Genomic DNA, 20,845 nt, shown 5'->3' on the forward strand with positions numbered 1-20,845 from the left:
AAAAGAGCTCTGGGAGACTTAAGAACAAATAAGGCGGAAGGTATAGATAATACTGTATCTGAATTTCTAAAATCATTTGGGGACGTGGCAAACAAAATTCCTGTTAGTGTGTAGCCTGTATGAATCTGGCGATATACCATCTGACTTTTGACCACACAATTCGGAAGAATGCAAGTGTGGACAGGTTCGTAAATTGTCGCACAAGCTGTTTAACAGCTCATGCATCCAAATTGCTGACAAGAATAATATATAGAAGAATGGAAAAGAAAACTGAGTATGTGTTAGATCACGATCAGTTTCACTTTACGAAAGATAAAGGCAACAGAGTGGCAATTCTGACCTTCAGGTTGCTAATGGAAGCGAGATTAAAGAAAAATCAAGACACGTTTATAGGATTTGTCGATCTCAAGAAAGCGTTCGACAATGTTAAGCGGTCCAAGATGTTCGAAATTCTGAGGGAAATACGGGTAAGCTCTAGGCAGAGAACGGAAACATAAAACATGTAAAAGAGCCAAGAAGGAGTAATAAGAGTGCAAACGAAGAAACAGATGCTTGGATTAAAAAGGGTGTAAGATAAGAACGTATTCTTTCGCCCCTACCGTTCAATCTGTACATCGATTTAACAATGATGGAACTAAAAGAAAGTTTCAGGAGAGGAATTAAAATTCAGGGTGAAAGGATATCAGTGATACGATTCGCTGATGACATTGCCACCCTGAGTAAAAGCGAAGAGAAACTACACGATATGCTGAATGGAATAAACAGTCTAATGAGTACAGAATACGGATTGAGAGTAAGACGAAAGTAATGAGAAGAGGCAGAAACCAGAATAGTGAGAAACTTAATATCAGGATTGACGGTCACGAGGTAGATGAAGTTAATGAATTCTGCTGCCTAGGCAGCAAAATAACCAATGACGGACGGAGCAAGGAGGACATAAAAAGCAGAGTAACACTGGCAAAAACGGCATTCATGGCCAAGAGAATGTGAATCATAATTCGAGGGAGAAATTTATGGGAATGTACGTTTGGAGCATGGTACTGGAACATGGACTGTGGGAAAACCGTAACATTTGAGATGTGATGCTGCAGACGAATGTTGAAAATTAGGAGGAGTGATAAGATGAGGAATGAGGAGGTTCTGCACAAAATCTGTGAGAACAGGAATATGGGGGAAACATTGACCAGGAGAAAGGACAGGGTGATAAGACCTCTGTTAAGACGTCGGGGAATGACTTCCATGGTACTACAGGTACTAGATGGAAAAACTGTAGCGGAAGACAGAGAGATTGGAGTACATCCGGGAAGTAATTGAGGACGTAGTTTGTAAGTGCTACTCCGAGATCAAGATGTTGGCACAGGAGGGGAATTCGTGGCGGGCCGCATCAGACCAGTCAGAAAACTAAAAAAAATTCTAGGAAGTTGCCCACATCCTGGCCTAAATTAATCTCTGCACCAGTTGCTCCGGGATCGATACAATATTTTGTTCTATACTGCCGCAACCAACCGACTTTAAATGTAATCGACGTGGATGGTCTTATGAGACAGTCAAGAGATGCAATAATCTTATGGGACAAACCAAATAGAATAAGGGCACTTGGTGCCTCTATAATCCCACTTACCCAGTTTGTAAGAACCGACGACGACGACGACGACGATGACAATGACGACGACAACAGTGATCATGATTATAATATTCCCCTTTCTCAAACCAGTGTTGTATGGGCTTGGATTTATGAACAGGACCGCCTCCGCAACGTTCACAGAACCACCCTTACCACTACGAATAACAGAGATGCGTAATTCCCAACTCAGCATGAGCATTTCCATTGTTCTGAAGTGTGGCTAAAACATGTTTAGAACCACCGTAATCAACGCTCAGCATCATATCATGTACAACTAAATTACGTGCTACAAAGTCCCACTAAACAGTGTAACGGGACTCGTATTTGAGTAAATTTGGTTTCATACTCACCACAGTTCGGTTTTCCGTGCCTTCTCCACAGAGAATAAGGTAGAAACAGTGACGACTTCTTTGAAAAAAGAGAGAGGACCTATTTACTTCACATTTTATCTCGAAACTGTATGCCCTTTCTCTCTAAGACTTCGTCTTGTGTACTTTGTTATTCTTTTTTTATATAGTTCTTGGTTAGTGGTAGAGACGTACTTATCGCTGAAAACCAGGAATGGAAGAAGTAAATCCCTCACCTGCTCAAACAGTTGAATTCAGTTACCTTCGGTCTTTGTTTAATTGAGTTTTGGAAACAAACGACTTAACCTTCTGAGATACTTTGCGTATTTCTACTAGGTAATGTTTCAATGAATAATTTCCTGGGGTAACTCACAACTTAGAAAGAAAATATTGATGGCACAACAGTGAAGAAATACGCATGGTCGTCACGGATATCATGTAGCTACCTGTTAAGGGGCTCGGCAATTTAACTGCGCCGTCACAATACATTCTTTAGGTGATGATAGTCATGATGAGTAATACCTCAAAAGTTGAACAGTGATGTATAAACCTACAACACCTGAGGGAGGAAGACCTTGGATCCGGAACTGAAACCAGGAACTCAATAGGCAGCAAGAAAATTTTTTGATCTTATGCCTAGTATCATAAAATGTCTGACACTTAGCAAGACAAGTTTTAAAAATCCTAAAATCATTTATACTGTTACAACTTGAATTCTATTGATGAATTTCTATTTAAAAATTGATGCGAGTCCAAAATAAACAAAAGAAGAACTGGTAGCCTGCGAAAAAGTATTTTTACCGTAGTTCATGAGTATGACTAAGAACTGGTTCATTAATGTTAATACTAATCATGTATAATTATCCTGTAAACTGACACAGACTCGTTCCACATTATTTCGATAAAAGAATCGTTCAAATGATCTATACAACACGTAATTAAATTCCTCCTTGGCTAAAGACGAGTTACTGGAAATGTTAAACTTTGGTTTGTAAAGAATTTTATTTCTTTGAAATCCCGGCCTTCTGTTGCAAACGGAAGGTCTTGGCGTATCCTGTCTGTCAAGTACACTTCTACGAGCGTCGTTGAAGCTGTTGTTTATTGCTACCTAATATTTTCGTCGTATCCTTAAATCAGCCAATGTCGTGAGCCTGAAATTTTGTGTGTAACTCACGGATGAAATCGTATCCTTAAATCAACCAATGTTTTGAGCCTGAAATTTTGTTTGAAACTCACTGATGAAATATGTGAGCAGTGACGATCTTACATCTTTGAATTTCACCCAAGTAATTTTAATATGTTCGGCAGAGCGAGTTTTATTTTCATCAAGAGTGTCCACTCTTATACGGCACAGCCCTTAGTTCCGTTTAGAGTCTGTTTCTCTTAAATGTGGTGTTTATTAGTGGCAAGCTACTACATCAAGGCGTCTTACGAAAAAAAATATTACATCTCAATGTCCATCATATACGTTATTTAAACTTACAGAATCGAGGTTCGCCTACCACACAGAGCTATTTTTAATAAAGTGATAACAGCACGTTTCGTGCCAGTCTTTTCTAGGAAACGTCGAGAATATGTTTCTTTTTTCAGGTGAAAGAATCTTGTTTGAATTTTTTGTAAGAGAAGCTTTTTGTCTTCTGTTCAGGGAGCCACAGACAGCATATTGTCTTCCTGTCGCGCCTTAAGTATCATGAATTTTTGACATACCACTTCCACACTAATGTACAGCTACTGAGAGTAGATTTCTGATTAAAAAGCAAGCAATAACACTGCAAAAACAAAGGAAAATAAGTAAACTACAAACGTTCGATATTCATACAACGTCTACTGGTGTCTTATTTTGAATAAATATAATTGAGAAATGCAACGTTTAGTAGAGATAACTTCTGGAAATGATTTTACAGTGGATAAACATGAATACAAGATTGTATTTTCCATAACTAAAATACGTGCTTTTCTGTGTTACTAAATAGAGAGATTGATATCAAAACATTTGAAAAACAGGTTTCATCAAAATTCATTCTTGAAATAGATGACTATCATTGATGGCTCAAATGGCTCTAAGCACAATGGGACTTAACATCTGAGGTCATCAGTCCCCTAGACTTAGAACCACTTAAACCTAACTAAATTAAGGACATTACACACATCCATGCCCGTGGCGGGATTCGAACCTGTGACCGTAGCAGCAGCGCGGTTCCGGACAGAAGCACCTAGAACCGCTAGGCCACATCGGCCAGCAACTATCATTGATAATTTAATTTCGTTGTACTGGGTGCTTATAATTCAAGTGTAGCTACTCACAGGGGTTCAGAGGTTCAGTGTGGGCTGTAGTTAAAGATATACATTTGGAAAAAAATAGTTCCAATTTTCGCCACCAGATGCAAATCTGTTGCTGTGGATGCGAGGAAGAGGTATAAAAATTATCCGAATGTGAAGGATTAGGAATGAGACGTGGGCAGAAAAGGTCAGCAAAGTGAGAAAGACGTAATGTTGAAATTATTATTAACAGACTCTTGTAAAACACGTTCAATATGAGCAGCATAGAAGTCGACGAGATGCTGTTCAGCGCCAGTTTTCCCCTGGAGGCCAAAATTGAAATTAAGTTTTTCCCCAGAGTAGATCGATTCCACATTCAAAATATTTACAAAGTTTCGCTGCCATACGATAGTTACAGCCCACTTTGGACCTCAGTGAATACTCTAATTACAACCGCCCGGTATTCAATGCGGCATCTAGACGATCAATAATATTGAGAATATTTTGCGAATGTTCAATAATATTAATCGTCTCTGAGAGAGATTAAGAGGTTGCGCAATAATACTGAGAACGTTAAAAACGTTGGAAATGTGTTGTGGTGTCTGAAAATATTGTGCCGTGTGTGGGCGCGAGACGAAAACCAAGGAGGTTGGTTTATTAGGTTTTCACTTGTTGCGTGGAAAGTAATTCCAAAATAAGATGAAAGACTATTAGTTCAAATGATTCAAATGGCTCTCAGCATTATGGGACTTAACATCTGAAGTCATCAGTCCCCTAGAAATTTAAAAAAATATCTTTAGTTTCAGTACGTAATAATTATACAATATAACGCACGACCCTAATGATTAGTGAGTCCTATGTGATACAATGTTATGTTATTTCCAGCTGTTACAGTTAATTTTTAAATTTGTAAACTACAAACAGTATAAACAGTACAGGTTAATGGGCAAACTTACGATTTTTGTTAAACTATACGCACTACTACCTACTTATTAGTAATCTTAATTGAATGCAGCGTTACAGGTGTATCAGTGTGAATATAAACATAATGCAATGCCTTGCTCATTGAGCTAATCCCTATGAGCGTGCCCCTGACACTAGGCAGGCCAAAATTACTGGTCGCTGAAGGTTCCTATTTTGGTATCTACTTCTAATCGTACTAACTACTGACCAACCTACGTCATTATCGTGAAGTTAATGTACCCCAGTCCCCCTAGCCCTGCACGTGGCGGATTCCAACTAGCAAGTCGACCTGTCCACTCACAGCCGGCAGTGGTGGTCTAGCGGTTCTGGCGCTGCAGTCCGGAACCGCGGGACTGCTGCGGTCGCAGGTTCGAATCCTGCCTCGGGCATGGGTGTGTGTGATGTCCTTAGGTTAGTTAGGTTTAAGTAGTTCTAAGATCTAGGGGACTGATGACCTAAGATGTTGAGTCCCATAGTGCTCAGAGCCATTTGAACCATTTGTCCACTCACAGGCGGTACAGGATTAGGGTACTAGCACACGTTCAGTAGTTGGTTTATAATCGCGAATGTCCCACCAGGTATGTAGTCAGAACTTCACGTGATACCTCGTTTGCCAGGTTATTCAAGGTTTCGAAAGTCTCTTCGTGTCTCAGAAAGTCGTATGTATCATTGTTTGGTAGTTTTCGTTGTAATATAACTGCTACATCATCGAAAAGGGGGCACTAGTAAACTACATGGTCGGTAGTACCCTCCGATGCGCCACAGTCACACTCAGGTGTAGCCCTCTTCCCAAACCGGCATAGATATGTCGGGTAGGGCCCATGACCAGTGAGAAAATGAATTAAACCCCGGGTTGGCTCGAAATACCTCATGCCTAACCTTTCTTTAACATTTGGCAAGAGTCTGAAGGTGGTTCTGCCAGATTCATCCATTTCCCATCATTCTTGCCATAGATCCTCGCCCCCTTTTCCTTATCTCGCCCTTGTCCCTAGCCCGAACTCTCACAATATTTTCTATTTCCATATCATTCCCTTTCTTAGCCCAGTACCATGCTGCTTGCTCTCAAATTTTGATGTGCAGAGGACAGAGCCCCATTATCAATATAGGGCACCCCCCTTGGAGATGTACTATAAGACCCCATAGATTTTAACAGCATGTTCCTCTGTACTCTTCTCACTGTCATGGCGGGCACCACCCTTGTGAGCCAGTGTGCCCAGACTCCCTAGCCGTAACCCACTATTGAAGTTAGTATACTGTTATGGGACAGTTTTATCAGGTGGGGGGGGGGGGAGGTGAAATATGTTGTTTACTATGGAGATGAGGTTATTGAGTACTTGTAATGCTCTTTGGGTTACGGATTCAATATGCTTCCCGAAGTTCCACCTTTCATCGACGACAACTCCCAAGTAGCGTGTCTCATGTCTCCTGAGAACTGGTGAGCCCCCGATTCTCACTGTAGGATTGGTAACGAGTGATCAAAAGGTGGGAGCCCGTCTCTTACCCTGGACGTCTCCTCTGGCATGGGAAGTGGGGGTGGGGGGGCAAAGAACGCAGGTCGCCCACCGACCTCGCCCAAAGGCCAAGGGCACTCTCGAACTGCTGGGTTCACCGCGCCGTCGCCAGCGCACTGGTCCGCATCGGTGGCTCCGTCATCGACGATTTTACGCGACGCTCCTCGGCAAGTTCACCGCGCACTCCCTTAGAAATTAGAACTACTTAACCTAACTAACCTAAGGACATCACACACATTCATGTCCGAGGCAGGATTCGAACCTGCGACCGTAGCGGTCACGCGGCTACAGGCTCAATCGCCTAGAACCATTCGGCCACAGCAGCCGGCAAGACTATTAGTATTACAGTGCATCGAAATGTATAAATCATTGCTGCCATTGTGGAGTGTTACGCCAGAATGCACACTCATATAATTTGTTGCTCAGAAAATGTAGGGAACGGCCACGAAGACAGGTTTCTAAAAATTTCATTAATGGAATTTTATGAATAAAAGCTTAAAGACGTTCATCGGTGCACTCACTTTACCTAGTCCCACATAATCGTTTAATTAACGTACTAATGCATAACACGTTCCCATAATTATGTCTCAAAAATGATAATTTCCAACTGCACCTGTAAACTTGAATTCTTCGAAAGAACTGCCCGTAGCAGGGTATCGCAGCTAAACGGTGATTGCTCTTCCCGTGATGTAACTGCTTCTGTCATTGTTTCATTTCGTTTTTTGATGATGGGGATATGGGTGACAGCAGAAATTTATCTGTAGTTGGGGGGGAGCGAGGTGGCGGGGGGTGGGGGAGGCAGGGGGAGGATGGACGAGGGGGGGCGGCGCTGATATGTTTCCCGTAGAATATCAAATGATGATTTTTTTTTTTTTACTGTCAGCCTCAGTTCTCTCAACAAGTTTCTCTGGGTGCTCTTTGACGCTCCTTGAACCAAGTTTTGCTCCACCTTTTTCCTCTAACTGAAAGAAAGTAAAGCAAGTATCACAGTAGTAGCGTGTATATCATCCAGTGCTATGAACCATTGTATTATAGAACAATATTATTGACAACGTAATTGGCAGTTTTATTGACTAGTCTAGGGGCAACGTCAATAATACTGTACAGTAGTATTGTGTAATACTATAAACCATCAAAGGACCGCTTAATAACAAATAAACACTTGTGACGTTGCTCTGTACGGAATTATAGTCTCTGCTCTTAAAAGTGAGCTATTTTAATTCCATTTATCGCTCTCTTCCTCAGATCTGAAGGTGGTCAGTACCAACAACCTTCTACGAGTGCCAGCGACCTCTCAGGTCTGGCCATGGAGTTCACGCCGCCCACAGCCGAACAAATTGTCCGAGCTCGTCAGAACGTCGGTGCCGACGAAAACAGCATTAAGGAGGCCAAGGAGATTCTCCTAAGCTGGCTGAAGACACAGCCGCATTTGCCCGATGCCATAGGTAAGGCTTAAGTCTGGGTTCATCCCTTATTTCTTTGTTGTCATGGAGTTCCGCAAAGTCACATCTCAACCGAAGGCTGCTACAGTGCGAAGACAACTGAGGTCGGCTGTGCGAGTCTACATCACCACCTGTGTTTAAGCTCTGTTTCGCAATGCCCAGTGAACCACTCGTTAAGATTTGTAGCAAACAAACAGCAAAGCAGAATGTTCGAAACGGGAGAGGGTCGCCACCTTCCAGCAATGTTAGGGATTTTAATAAGTTTCATTATTAACATACTTAATGTGCAGTATATTAACGAATTACGCTTTTGACTGTATACCTAATCTTAATCCTAGCTTAAACCTACAAATACTCGTGGATTAACCTAATCCCGAAGAAAGAAATTTAGCGTTAAAGCTAATTACCACCGCTGGCTGTTTCCAGCATGTAACCTGACCTAAGCTGCATCGGGCGAGAAAAGTGGTCTATCCAAACGTGGTCCATCCAAACGAAGCGTCGGCCAAGAAGTCAGATGCCCAAGAGTCTAACGAGAAGTGAGAGAGATTCACTCTGGAAAAGTACAGCTTTCTTCATTTGAACGGAACAGAGCAACAGCCCAGCCTCTCCATTCGGAAACTGCCATTCTCCGCCTGGAGCAAGTTCCCCATGTGTGTGTACTTTGTACCTTCATACAACTGATGCCTTGGATGGTACGACCTGCGCATCTGCGTAGAAGTTGATGTATTTCACACAAAATCATGTGGAGTACTCTACTAATTCACGTAGATCAAATAGATTGTTTAAACATCTTATCCAGGAATGTAGCAAATGCATGACATGAACTCTGACTTTAATATAACATATTTACCAACCACTTTCAGTCCATGTGCCTGTTCACGATAGCTGGTTACATAAATGCATATTTGAATATTGTGAACGTGGTCCGCCGGCCGCGGTGGCCGTGCGGTTCTAGGCGCTGCAGTCTGGAACCGCGCTGCTGCTACGGTCGCAGGTTGGAATCCTGCCTCGGGCGTGGATGTGTGTGATGTCCTTAGGTTAGTTAGGTTTAAATAGTTCTAAGTCTAGGGGACTGATGACCTCAGATGTTAAGTCCCTTAGTGCTAAGAGCCATTTGAACGTGGTCCTGGACTGAAACCGGCTGGTAAATAAGTTGCCTTACAGTCTGCATTCATATTATGCATTTCCCACAGGTGAGCCTCTGCGAAAGTTTTGGGCGAGGAGCTATTAACGCCGGGATGGTCTTGCAAATTGGGTCTGAAGTGGCACCGCTTGTGGCAAACTTAACGAAATCGTTGCACTGTCAGCACTTTGGCAAATGGCAGAACGTCACACTCAATTTCGATATGGTGACCCATCCAATGTAAACAAAGTTCCTTAGAATTTTTTATCATTGAAACGGAGCCCATACTGTTATTTTTTGGAATATTTTGTGCAGTTTAAAATGAAGAGATTCATTGTACAAAATATTATTTGCTGTTATTTCGCACTGCTGGTATTTTCATGACACTTTACAAAACATTGACACAGAAACCAGAGGTACAAAATTTACATTCTGTACTATCAACTAATTATAAAAATTGAACTAAAACCTTCAAAAATTGCAAGACAAGAAGTGTAACTGCGTATTAAATCTACTGTACGCAAAGAATTACACAGATAATCGGTGATTTGATAACCACACACAAAATGTTTGCAGCGGAGTGTGCACTGATATGAAACTTACTGTGAAGTTTGGAAGGTAGGAGATGAGGTACTAGAGGAACTAAAGCTGTGAGGAGGGTTCGTGAGGTTTGTTTGGGCAGCTCAGTCCGTAGAGCACTTGCCTGCGAAAGACAAATATTCAGAGTTAGCTTCGATCCGGCATGTAGTTATGATGTGCCAGGAGATTTCATATCAGCGCACACTACACTGTAGACTGAAACTTTCATTCTACATCTAGTGAGTCTACAAAAGATCATATTAACAAGTTATGCAAGTATGACCAACTGGAAACAATTGCTTATTATTAAAAAAAGCACCTACTGGCATTGAAATTGCAACAGAAGCAGCGATTTATTTTTGTCTGACATGTAAACCTTTCTTTCTTTCTCTTGTTGCCATTTTAAAATTAGCTTCTTTTGCAAAAACGCAGTAGGTTGATACCATTTCATCTCACTATTACGATAATGTAGTTGTATTTGCGACAGACTACAGGAATGGTAATATAAGGAATAAGGTCAGAAGCTCATGATAAGAATAAAAATAAACGTCTGATTCCTTCAGGTACATTGTTGTAAGCTCATGCTAATTTCCATTTCACCGAGTGTCGATGGCCCTTGAAGTAAACACTCATTTCATTGAGAAATTCCGTGTTACTCGTATATCACAGTAGATACCAGAGCTTTGGCTGTTAAATAAATGGCAAAATATTTTCCGCCTTACGTGCTGCCATTTTCCAAAAAAATCGTTTCGGTATCTCGAACAGTTTGAGATGTCAGGAATGCTATGAATGTTTCACTTTCACTAAATCAATAATTTTTTGTGCTGGCTATACATTTTCTCGAGTTTGGAAATAGGTACATGTCTCACGTAAAATTTAAATAGGCCAATAACTATTACCATTAACGAAATGATAAACAGTTAACCATGAAGCTGATAAATAAGGCTATAAAACACGACAGAACAAAATTTGCTTCCGAAATGGTTTGAGAAAGACTACTGAGCATCTGTAGTGCAAACTGTTCCGGAAATGGAGCCAAAAGGAGGAGAGAATTTCGATCATAGCAGATGAAATGTGCAGCTCAACAGGCGACAAGAAACTGAGGTGGCCGCCCCTTTGTACAGGGCGGATGGAATCGCCCAGAACTGAGAACGACAGTGCATCTCCATGCAGGGGCCGAGTTATCTTATGAACAGCTCTACTAGGCATATCTCAGGGTATGTAGTCTCACGAATCTAGTAAAGAGGTCAGTCATGTTTGGGACAGTATCATGTACTGATGTCAGATGCGTTTCGTTCTTAATGGAGAGTGCCCTGTGGTGACGATGACTCGGGCGCCCTCTGAAGAACGCAGTTGCGCTCTGGGGTTTAAGTGGGTGGCGGTGGAAGGCCAGTAGACCGAGTAGAAACGCTGTTGCCCGTTCAGTTGCGGTACTTGATGTGTCGTGGCTCAGGGAGGCGATCTAGCCTCTGTCCATTGTGTCAGTCTGCTGCTGATGTACGGGCAGCAGCATCTGCCCTCGATGCTGATTAGCCGACCTGCATTGCTGACAGAAGGCTCGTGGCATACTGTTGGCTGTGGCTGTACCGTCAGTGGCGGCCTACAATCGCACCAAAAGGTATTGGAACAGCTACATTTTAGTGGCTGTAAGTTAAACGAAACATATATTTGAGAACAGAACCCAGACACGTGCCACCTTACATTACAAAGGTTACAAATATGTCCAAATCACCTGTCCGTAAAGTAACATACAGCGTTATGAAAATAAACATCGCTCTTCTGCATCCAAAAAAGTATTCGCACACGTGTATGAATCGGAGAGTGCGTTCGTTTTCTTCATTGATGTTCACCTTCTAATAGCTAGTGTGCATCCCTTTAGCATCTATAACAGCACGTAAACGCCTAGGAATGCTTTGTATTAAATTCTGGTTGATGTCAGGGGTAATTTTCGCCCATTCCTCAAAGAGCCCTTTCTCCAAGTCGTTTTTATCGGACGGACTCCTTTTTCTGACATATGTTTCAAGATGAGCCCACAGTTTCTCAATGCGGTTCAAATCAGGGCTTTGAGGTGGTGTTAGAACCCTGCTGGGGCCATTGTACAGTAACCACTGCCAGGTTTTCATGGCGGTATGTTTTGGGTCGTTGTCTTGCTTGAAATGAAACACCCCAATGTAGGTGCACTAGAGTGTAAATTACCTCGCAACACGTTGATGTATCTCTTATGATCCATTGTACCGTGGATTACAGCTAGATTCCCAACGCTGGACGCCGCCATACAGCCCCAGACCATGATACCGCCCCCATCGTGTTTGACTGTGGAATGCATGTCTTTGATGTCGAGGTGTGTATTCGGCTTTGGCCAAACTTTCTTTCTTGCATTAAATTCGAACACATTGAACTTAGATTCGTCGCTAAATATCACAGTGTTCCAAAACTCCATCAGCTTGCTGATGTAGTCCTTGGCAAACACGTTTCTGCCGGTTAATTTCCGATATGTATGGCTTTTTCCTGGGAGAACGTCCATGCATGTCAGCCTCATTCAACACATTTCGTATAGTTTGAACACTAACCGTCTTGTTGGACGTTGTCTGAACAACCTCAGCAATAGTTGCGGCACTTGTAGCAGGTTCCTTCCGAGCAAGTGCGATGATACGGCGACGCTCTCGGGTTGTAAGCACTTTTGAACGTCCGGGACGACACTTATTCACTGTTGTTCCAGTCTCTTTATATTTATGAATGATGGCTCGTACCGTGGTGTATCTGACACCTCTGCTCCGATATGTCGATAGCTTCTCCCTTGTGAATGGAGCAATACCAATCTCTCTCTCAACGCCAGTGAACGTTCCTTCTTGTTCGGCCCCATGCTGACCACTATGGCGCAATACAGCAACATACCAGCGACTGGGCCGTCAACAACACGCAGTGACTATTGCGTCAGCAGATGGCGTTCCGGTACCTCAAAACCCAGCAATATACCGAGAAGCCACGCTCTGTGCCAGTAATTTTTGTGTGCAGAGGAGATACATATTTGCCCTTAACAGTGCATTTCTTTGTTAATAGTAGGCACTGTGGGCAGAATTGTAATGTATGGTATGTGAGGTAGCACGTACATGTGCTGTGTACGGGAAGGTGTGGCGTTTGTAACCAGCAACGATAAATACGGACATGTGCCAATACTTTTTGGTGCGATCGTATTTCCTTGGGCACTGTGGAGCCCTGGTGGCCTCTCGACTATACGTGCGTCTTCCTCGGTGGCATGTGGGGACAGTGTAAGTAGGCTGTTTATGTTTTCTTATTGGCAACGTTACGTAGCGCTCTGTACGAAAATCACTGGCTGTGCTGTGTGCAGTCTGTGGCTAGTTTGCATTGTTGTCTGCCATTGTAGTGTTTGGCAGCGGCAGCTGGATGTGAACAGCGCGCAGCGTTGCGCAGTTGGAGGTGAGCCGCCATCAGTGGTGGATGTGGGGAGAGAGATGGCGGAGTTTTGAAATTTGTCATGAACTGCTATATATATTATGATTATTAAGGTAAATACATTGTTTGTTCTCTATTAAAATCTTTCATTTGCTAACGATGCCTATCAGTAGTTAGTGCCTTTAGAATCTTTTATTTAGCTGGCAGTAGTGGCGCTCGCTGTATTGCAGTAGCTTGAGTAACCAAGATTTTTGTGAGGTAAGTGATTTGTGGAAGGTACAGGTTAATGTTAATCAGGCCCATTCCTTTGTACGGGTTTCTGAAAGTCAGATTGCGTTGCGCTAAAAAATATAGTGTGTCACTTTAGTGAATGTTTGAGTACGTTCAGTTTTGCTCAGCTGTTTGAAAAGCAAATAGTGTAATAGGTTTATCAGCACAGTAATTCAGAAATTGTTCTAAGGGGATGTTTCATATGGCGACCCTGCCAGGATCATATGAAACATCCCCTTAGAACAATTTCTGAATTACTGTGCTGATAAACCTCTTACATTATTTGCTTTTCAAACAGCTGAGCAAAACTGAACGTACTCAGACATTCACTAAAGTGACACACAATATTTTTTAGCGCAACGCAATCTGACTTTCAGAAATCCGTACAAAGGAATGGGCCTGATTAACATTAACCTGTACCTTTCACAAATCACTTACCTCACAAAAATCTTCGTTACTGGAACTACTGCAATACAGCGAGCGCCACTACTGCCAGCTAAATAAAAGATTCAAACTACTGAAGGCACTAACTACTAATAGGGATAGTTAGCAAATGAAAGATTTTATTAGAGAACAAACAATGTATTTACCTTAATAATCATAATATATATAGCAGTTCATGACAAATTTCAAAACTCCGCCATCTCTCTCCCCACATCCACCACTGATGGCGGCTCACCTCCAACTGCGCAACGCTACGCGCTGTTCACATCCAGCTGCCGCTGCCAAACACTACAATGGCAGACAACAATGCAAACTAGCCACAGACTGCACACAGCACAGCCAGTGATTTTCGTACAGAGCGGTACGTAACGTTGCCAATAAGAAAACATAAACAGCCTACTTACAACAGCTGTGATTGGCATTCGACTCGCTGCCGGTGCAGGCGGCACCAGGTGTGGACGACAGTTTGGCGGGTTTGCGGCACCAAATCCCGTGAGGAACTTAGTGGCGGCTGTAGCAGGCGCTGCCCAGGTTTCTCTGTGCCTGGCATGGCTCTCGGCGTCTTACTGGTGCTGCTGCACAATGGGAGTGAACGAATCAGAATGCTTCCGCCCCAAAATTCAGCCACATTTGTATCGCTACGAGGCACATTTCTCTAACTGAATAAAATCAATGAAAAAACAGTCTAGATCGCGACTGAGGTCAGTTGACTTCAGCTAATGGTGCTGTCTGAAGATGGCCTAAAACGGTCACTCTTAATAAAATACTCATCGCGATCTTCACTGTTTCTTCACTGATTTTTATATAATTTACAAGGATCGCTGTTTCACAAAAATGTTATCTTTCACTGAAACATAGTCCGTACTTACGTCGCCTATAATAAGAGACTTGCCTTGTGTGGTGGCATTTGACCCACTTGCTAAACGCCATTGCCATTGGTGGTCCAGTTTTCTGCTGGACATGCCTTGCCTGTGTCTCAAGTCGTAGTATACTGACCCACATGTCACCACAGTTGTGGATACTAACCTGTAGTTACGAAATGGAATACTTCCAAGCGGCTTTTTCTTTATTTACTTCGCGCTAAAAATCGAGTGTTGAGGTTACACAGTAGATGATAACACAGGCCAAAACTTTTTTTGCTCAAAACACCTTACTATTATGTTTCTTAGGGTGGGAAATCCAAAGATAATACTTAAAAAAGTGTATCACCCCCAACGTCTTCACATTTTACAGTTAAATTTATTTAAGTAAGAGATTTTTAAATAATTTAACAACTTTTATATGTTTTTGTTGTGGTCTTCAGTCCTGAGACTGGTTTGACGCAGCACTCCATGCTACTCTATCCTGTGCAAGTTTAATGTTACTTATAATCCGTCTTGATTGCAAAATTTTTTATTCATATGACCGGTTTCGGTTCGTTCAGAACCATCTTCAGATCTGTAACGATAATGATACTAATTTACTATTTCACAGAAGCAAATCTTTTTCATCCTATCTAATCAACATCAAATGTACCAGAACGTACCTGATATTTCAGTTACAGGAGTAACCCGTCCAAATCCAGCAACTTTCACATGCTGCGTCACATAAAATTGGTTGGCAGAATGCACGTTATTTATAATAATTATAACACTATTACCGACAGATGGCGTCTGGTACATTTGTTACTTTCCATTTGCACATACTGTATTCAGTAGATTTTTTTGATTAACTTTTATCTCCAAAAATACTTATTTAAAATATGTAGATGTCAAGGTCAAAATCTGTACTTAACAAAATTAAAAAACAGTAAAATTATCATTTTTATACGATCTAAAAAACATAGGGCGATTTATATATATATGGCGTTGGTGTGGACTTGTTTTCCTCTACGGTCTGCTTCCGTGGTTCCCGCCATTTCGGTGTTGTGCCGCGATTCGCTCAGTTGTCTGACGTCCATCGCCGTGGCCAAGAGGGCCGCGCGGAGGGCCCCGTCATGACGCCGGGCGCTGTACGCATCTTCCGGCTCCTCCGCAACGCACCATCTCTCGTCCCTTGGCCTGGACCTCCACACGCAACAGTTACCATCTTAGTAAGTCATCATAAATGCTCATAGCAGTCGCGCGGTTCTGTACTGAAACGCCTAGAACCGCTCGGTCACCGCGGCCAGCGACATCGTCATCTCGGAAACCATGCCAAGGATGATCTAAATGTTTTACGAAGCAGGAGGTAGACCATCGTTGGTGGGGAATATTAGGCAGCAACAGAATTTGATTTTACAGATATGCTAATATGTAAAATTTCGAACGTAGAACATTTATTTTTAAAAAGTTAGGTTCAGGACTAACGGCAAAGATATTTTCTAGTTTAATAAAGCGTTTTCTTTAGCTACCTGATCTCTTTGAGTCTAACTTCCACACGTTCCAAAGTATGAATGTGATGCAAAACGTTTTCTTTGTTGTGTTAATATAATTTGGAAAAGAAAGCGATAACAATGACTACTCCTCTGAAACAAAAGTCGCTAGATTTCTTCATGAGATCAATGGGCTCCAAGAGTCTTATGCTATAACATGAAAATTGTCATCAACTGCTGAAGATATGTAAGACTCGGGCACTACCCCACTGTATTGTTACGGAAACATTTATTGGATGTTTTAGATTATGACTCCTCTGACCTTGGTGTACCATTAATATGTCCCTCGTATTAGTCTGTTTTGTAACAACGAAACACGTTATTTCAATATGTACGACGTAGGGTTTCATAAGAAGTTCAGTGGATAAAAACGACCTGCCTGGCAAGTGGTCATAGCGGAAAATAGAGTAGTTTACTGTGTCTTCTGTCGTAGTATCCCATCAAATGAGATATTTCTTGATCTATGGTTTTATAAATGGAATTGGATAGCCCTTAGTAACGGTATAGCTTGTTGTGGGTTGCTGTGAAATGGACAAAACATGAGGCTGGAATGGGCCTAAAGCTACGATTGACAAGCAGATGGCACCCACTCTGCTAGGAAACTGGGGAACGGGTAACTACAGAAAGCATTATGTAGCTGCGTTACTCTTTGTAGGTACTGTCAAAAGCCATTAAATGTGCATTTTATAATAATAAACATAGTCACCTCTGTACCTCAGTTGCAACAACAGTATCAGCATACCAGCAATAGCAAAAGCAATGATTCCATATCTAAAACAGTAATATAAGTGTCTGCAGCTCATGAGACACCATCTTACATTTTAGCAGACAGTCCTGTTAGCATTGCCCTACCGCACACATGTGAACTGTGATACTTACCAGATTTGTTTTTGGAGTCCTAGGCATTCTCATGGAGTCCCCCGCAATGTGTGTGTGTGTGTGTGTGTGTGTGTGTGTGTGTGTGTGTGTGCGCGCGCGCTGAGTTTCTTGTACGGTTCTTAACAATTTGAACTATTTAACGGAGAATGGTCGTAAGTGAAATTTTGTTTTGTCTCGGATGAGTACCATAACGTTTACACTGTGAAGTGACTTTGCGTCAAGATAGTTCCTTTTGAGTTTCACGCTCATTTTCATCAGTCTCAGACACAAAAAAGGAGCTGCTGCTACCACGATGATACGAGCACATTGTGTCTGTACAATCGGTAACAATCTTCGTTGTAAAAATAATGCTCAGTGAATGTGAAAAGGTGTTACGTGTGTAAAGTTAAAATCTCCTCGGTTGTTACCCCGCGTCATATTTCCTTCTAAAGTAATCGACGTTTCGACCCATCTGCTGGGGTCGTCTTCAGGATGTACTGTGTCGACTATTGCTGGAATACTGTCAGAGATCAGTGCAACATTCTCTTATAAAGGGGACTTCCCCCGATTGTGTGCTGGAGAAGTGGGAGCATCGTTTAAAATTCTCGTAGCTACCATTGGTGGGCCATCGTCAGAGGCTGTTACTCCCGCGCTGATGCAGAATAAAGGGCGTTATTGGCTGAACCCTAATGGATAGTACTGGTGGCCGATCGTGATTGGATAGAAAGGCACTATTCCACATTTACGCTGGAGAAGGGTTATTGGTTGAAATTACTCCTACTGCTATTGGTTAGCCATCATCAATGGCTAGATACGAAACGAACAGAGTAAGAGAGGGGGAACGTTTACCCAAAATATTGTTGTCCGTCGAGGGGACTTGCAACGCGTTGTTCGTATTGCTCGCACACCGCTGCCGCATATTTACTTCCTTGATGGCGGGGAGGTGGCTCTGAGCACTATGGGACTCAACTGCTGAGGTCATTAGTCCCCTAGAACCTAGAACTACACTCCTGGAAATGGAAAAAAGAACACATTGACACCGGTGTGTCTGACCCACCATACTTGCTCCGGACACTGCGAGAGGGCTGTACAAGCAATGATCACACGCACGGCACAGCGGACACACCAGGAACCGCGGTGTTGGCCGTAGAATGTCGAGAGCTGCGCAGCATTTGTGCACCGCCGCCGTCAGTGTCAGCCAGTTTGCCGTGGCATACGGAGCTCCATCGCAGTCTTTAACACTGGTAGCATGCCGCGACAGCGTGGACGTGAACCGTATGTGGAGTTGACGGACTTTGAGCGAGGGCGTATAGTGGGCATGCGGGAGGCCGGGTGGACGTACCGCCGAATTGCTCAACACGTGGGGCGTGAGGTCTCCACAGTACATCGATGTTGTCGCCAGTGGTCGGCGGAAGGTGCACGTGCCCGTCGACCTGGGACCGGACCGCAGCGACGCACGGATGCACGCCAAATCCGTAGGATCCTACGCAGTGCCGTAGGGGACCGCACCGCCACTTCCCAGCAAATTAGGGACACTGTTGCTCCTGGGGTATCGGCGAGGACCATTCGCAACCCTCTCCATGAAGCTGGGCTACGGTCCCGCACAGCGTTAGGCCGTCTTCCGCTCACGCCCCAACATCGTGCAGCCCGCCTCCAGTGGTGTCGCGACAGGCGTGAATGGAGGGACGAATGGAGACGTGTCGTCTTCAGCGATGAGAGTCGCTTCTGCCTTGGTGCCAATGATGGTCGTATGCGTGTTTGGCGCCGTGCAGGTGAGCGCCACAATCAGGACTGCATACGACCGAGGCACACAGGGCCAACACCCGGCATCATGGTGTGGGGAGCGATCTCCTACACTGGTCGTACACCACTGGTGATCGTCGAGGGGACACTGAATAGTGCACGGTACATCCAAACCGTCATCGAACCCATCGTTCTACCATTCCTAGACCGGCAAGGGAACTTGCTGTTCCAACAGGACAATGCACGTCCGCATGTATCCCGTGCCACCCAACGTGCTCTAGAAGGTGTAAGTCAACTACCCTGGCCAGCAAGATCTCCGGATCTGTCCCCCATTGAGCATGTTTGGGACTGGATGAAGCGTCGTCTCACGCGGTCTGCACATCCAGCACGAACGCTGGTCCAACTGAGGCGCCAGGTGGAAATGGCATGGCAAGCCGTTCCACAGGACTACATCCAGCATCTCTACGATCGTCTCCATGGGAGAATAGCAGCCTGCATTGCTGCGAAAGGTGGATATACACTGTACTAGTGCCGACATTGTGCATGCTCTGTTGCCTGTGTCTATGTGCCTGTGGTTCTGTCAGTGTGATCATGTGATGTATCTGACCCCAGGAATGTGTCAATAAAGTTTCCCCTTCCTGGGACAATGAATTCACGGTGTTCTTATTTCAATTTCCAGGAGTGTAGTTAAACGTAACTAACCTAAGGACATCACAAACATCCATGCCCGAGGCAGGATTCGAACCTGCGACCGTAGCGGTCTTGCGGTTCCAGACTGCAGCGCCTTTAACCGCTCGGCCACTTCGGCCGGCGATGGCGGGGAGCCACGCTAATAAGAATGACGAGATACCGCCTTCTCACTCCGTTAGGTTACCGTTCGTTTCTGGGGTCGCCGACCGCATCAGCAGAATTTTAAAGAAAATGTTATCCAGACGTCTTTCTTTAATCAAAACAAAATAAAAGACTTTTCCGACGGAAAATGGATCCACCTGGTTGCCTCCACAATGCAGGAGTCTATCAAGTGACATGTGGCTGTGACAATGCGCATATAGGCGAAACGGGAAGAACGGTTAAAGAACTCATGAGGAGCACGAACAGCACATGCGGCAAAAACAACGTATAAAATCGGCAGTTGAGGAACATCATGAGAACTGTGGCTCAGGCATAGGTATTAATCAAGTACGTGTGATGGCTGAAGAAACCTACATTTATACAAGAAAGGCCGAGGAAGTGGTTGAAATTGCAAAGAACACTTGTAATTTCAATAGAGGGGACGGCTATAGCCTTTGGGCATCAGGGCTACGCGGCATCAAGGAAGTAAATATGCGGCCGCGGTGTGCGAGCAATACGAACAACGAGCTGCAAGTCACCTCGGCGGACAATAACATTTTTGGTAAACATTCCCCCTCTCTTGCTCTGTCCCTTTCGCATCCAGCCAAATGGCTCTGAGCACTATGGGACTTAACTTCTGAGGTCATCAGTCGCCTAGAACTTAGAACTAATTAAACCTAACTAACCTAAGGACATCACACACATCCATGCCCGAGGCAGGATTCGAACCTGCGACCGTAGCGGTCGCTCGGCTCCAGACTGTAGCGCCTAGAACCGCATGGTCACTCCGGCTGGCGCATCCAGCCAATGATGATGCATAGCCAATAGCAGTACAAGGAATTTCAACCAACAACCCTTCTCCAGTGAAAGTGTAGAATAGTAACTTTATATCCAATCACGATGAGACACCAGTTATATTCATAAGAGTTTCGTCCTGAAGAAGATCCCAGCAGAGGGGTCGAAACGTCGATTACTTTAGAAGGAAATATGATGCGGCCTAACAACCCAGAAGATTTTAATTTTAGTGACAAGGACCACGAAAGTC

General features: G+C 43.6%; 1 protein-coding gene across 1 annotated transcript in view; it reads left to right on the plus strand.

The window, feature by feature from the left end:
• Positions 1-20,845, plus strand: part of LOC126187576 (alpha-tocopherol transfer protein-like) — a 104,779-nt gene that overhangs the window by 24,425 nt on the left and 59,509 nt on the right. Inside the window, exon 2 of the mRNA XM_049928743.1 lies at positions 7,950-8,149. Within this exon, the coding sequence (XP_049784700.1) occupies positions 8,011-8,149 (139 nt within the window). The 5' untranslated portion in view covers positions 7,950-8,010. The remainder of the gene's footprint in view (positions 1-7,949; positions 8,150-20,845) is intronic.

Source organism: Schistocerca cancellata, chromosome 5, assembly GCF_023864275.1.
Source record: "Schistocerca cancellata isolate TAMUIC-IGC-003103 chromosome 5, iqSchCanc2.1, whole genome shotgun sequence".
Taxonomy (NCBI): domain Eukaryota; kingdom Metazoa; phylum Arthropoda; class Insecta; order Orthoptera; family Acrididae; genus Schistocerca; species Schistocerca cancellata.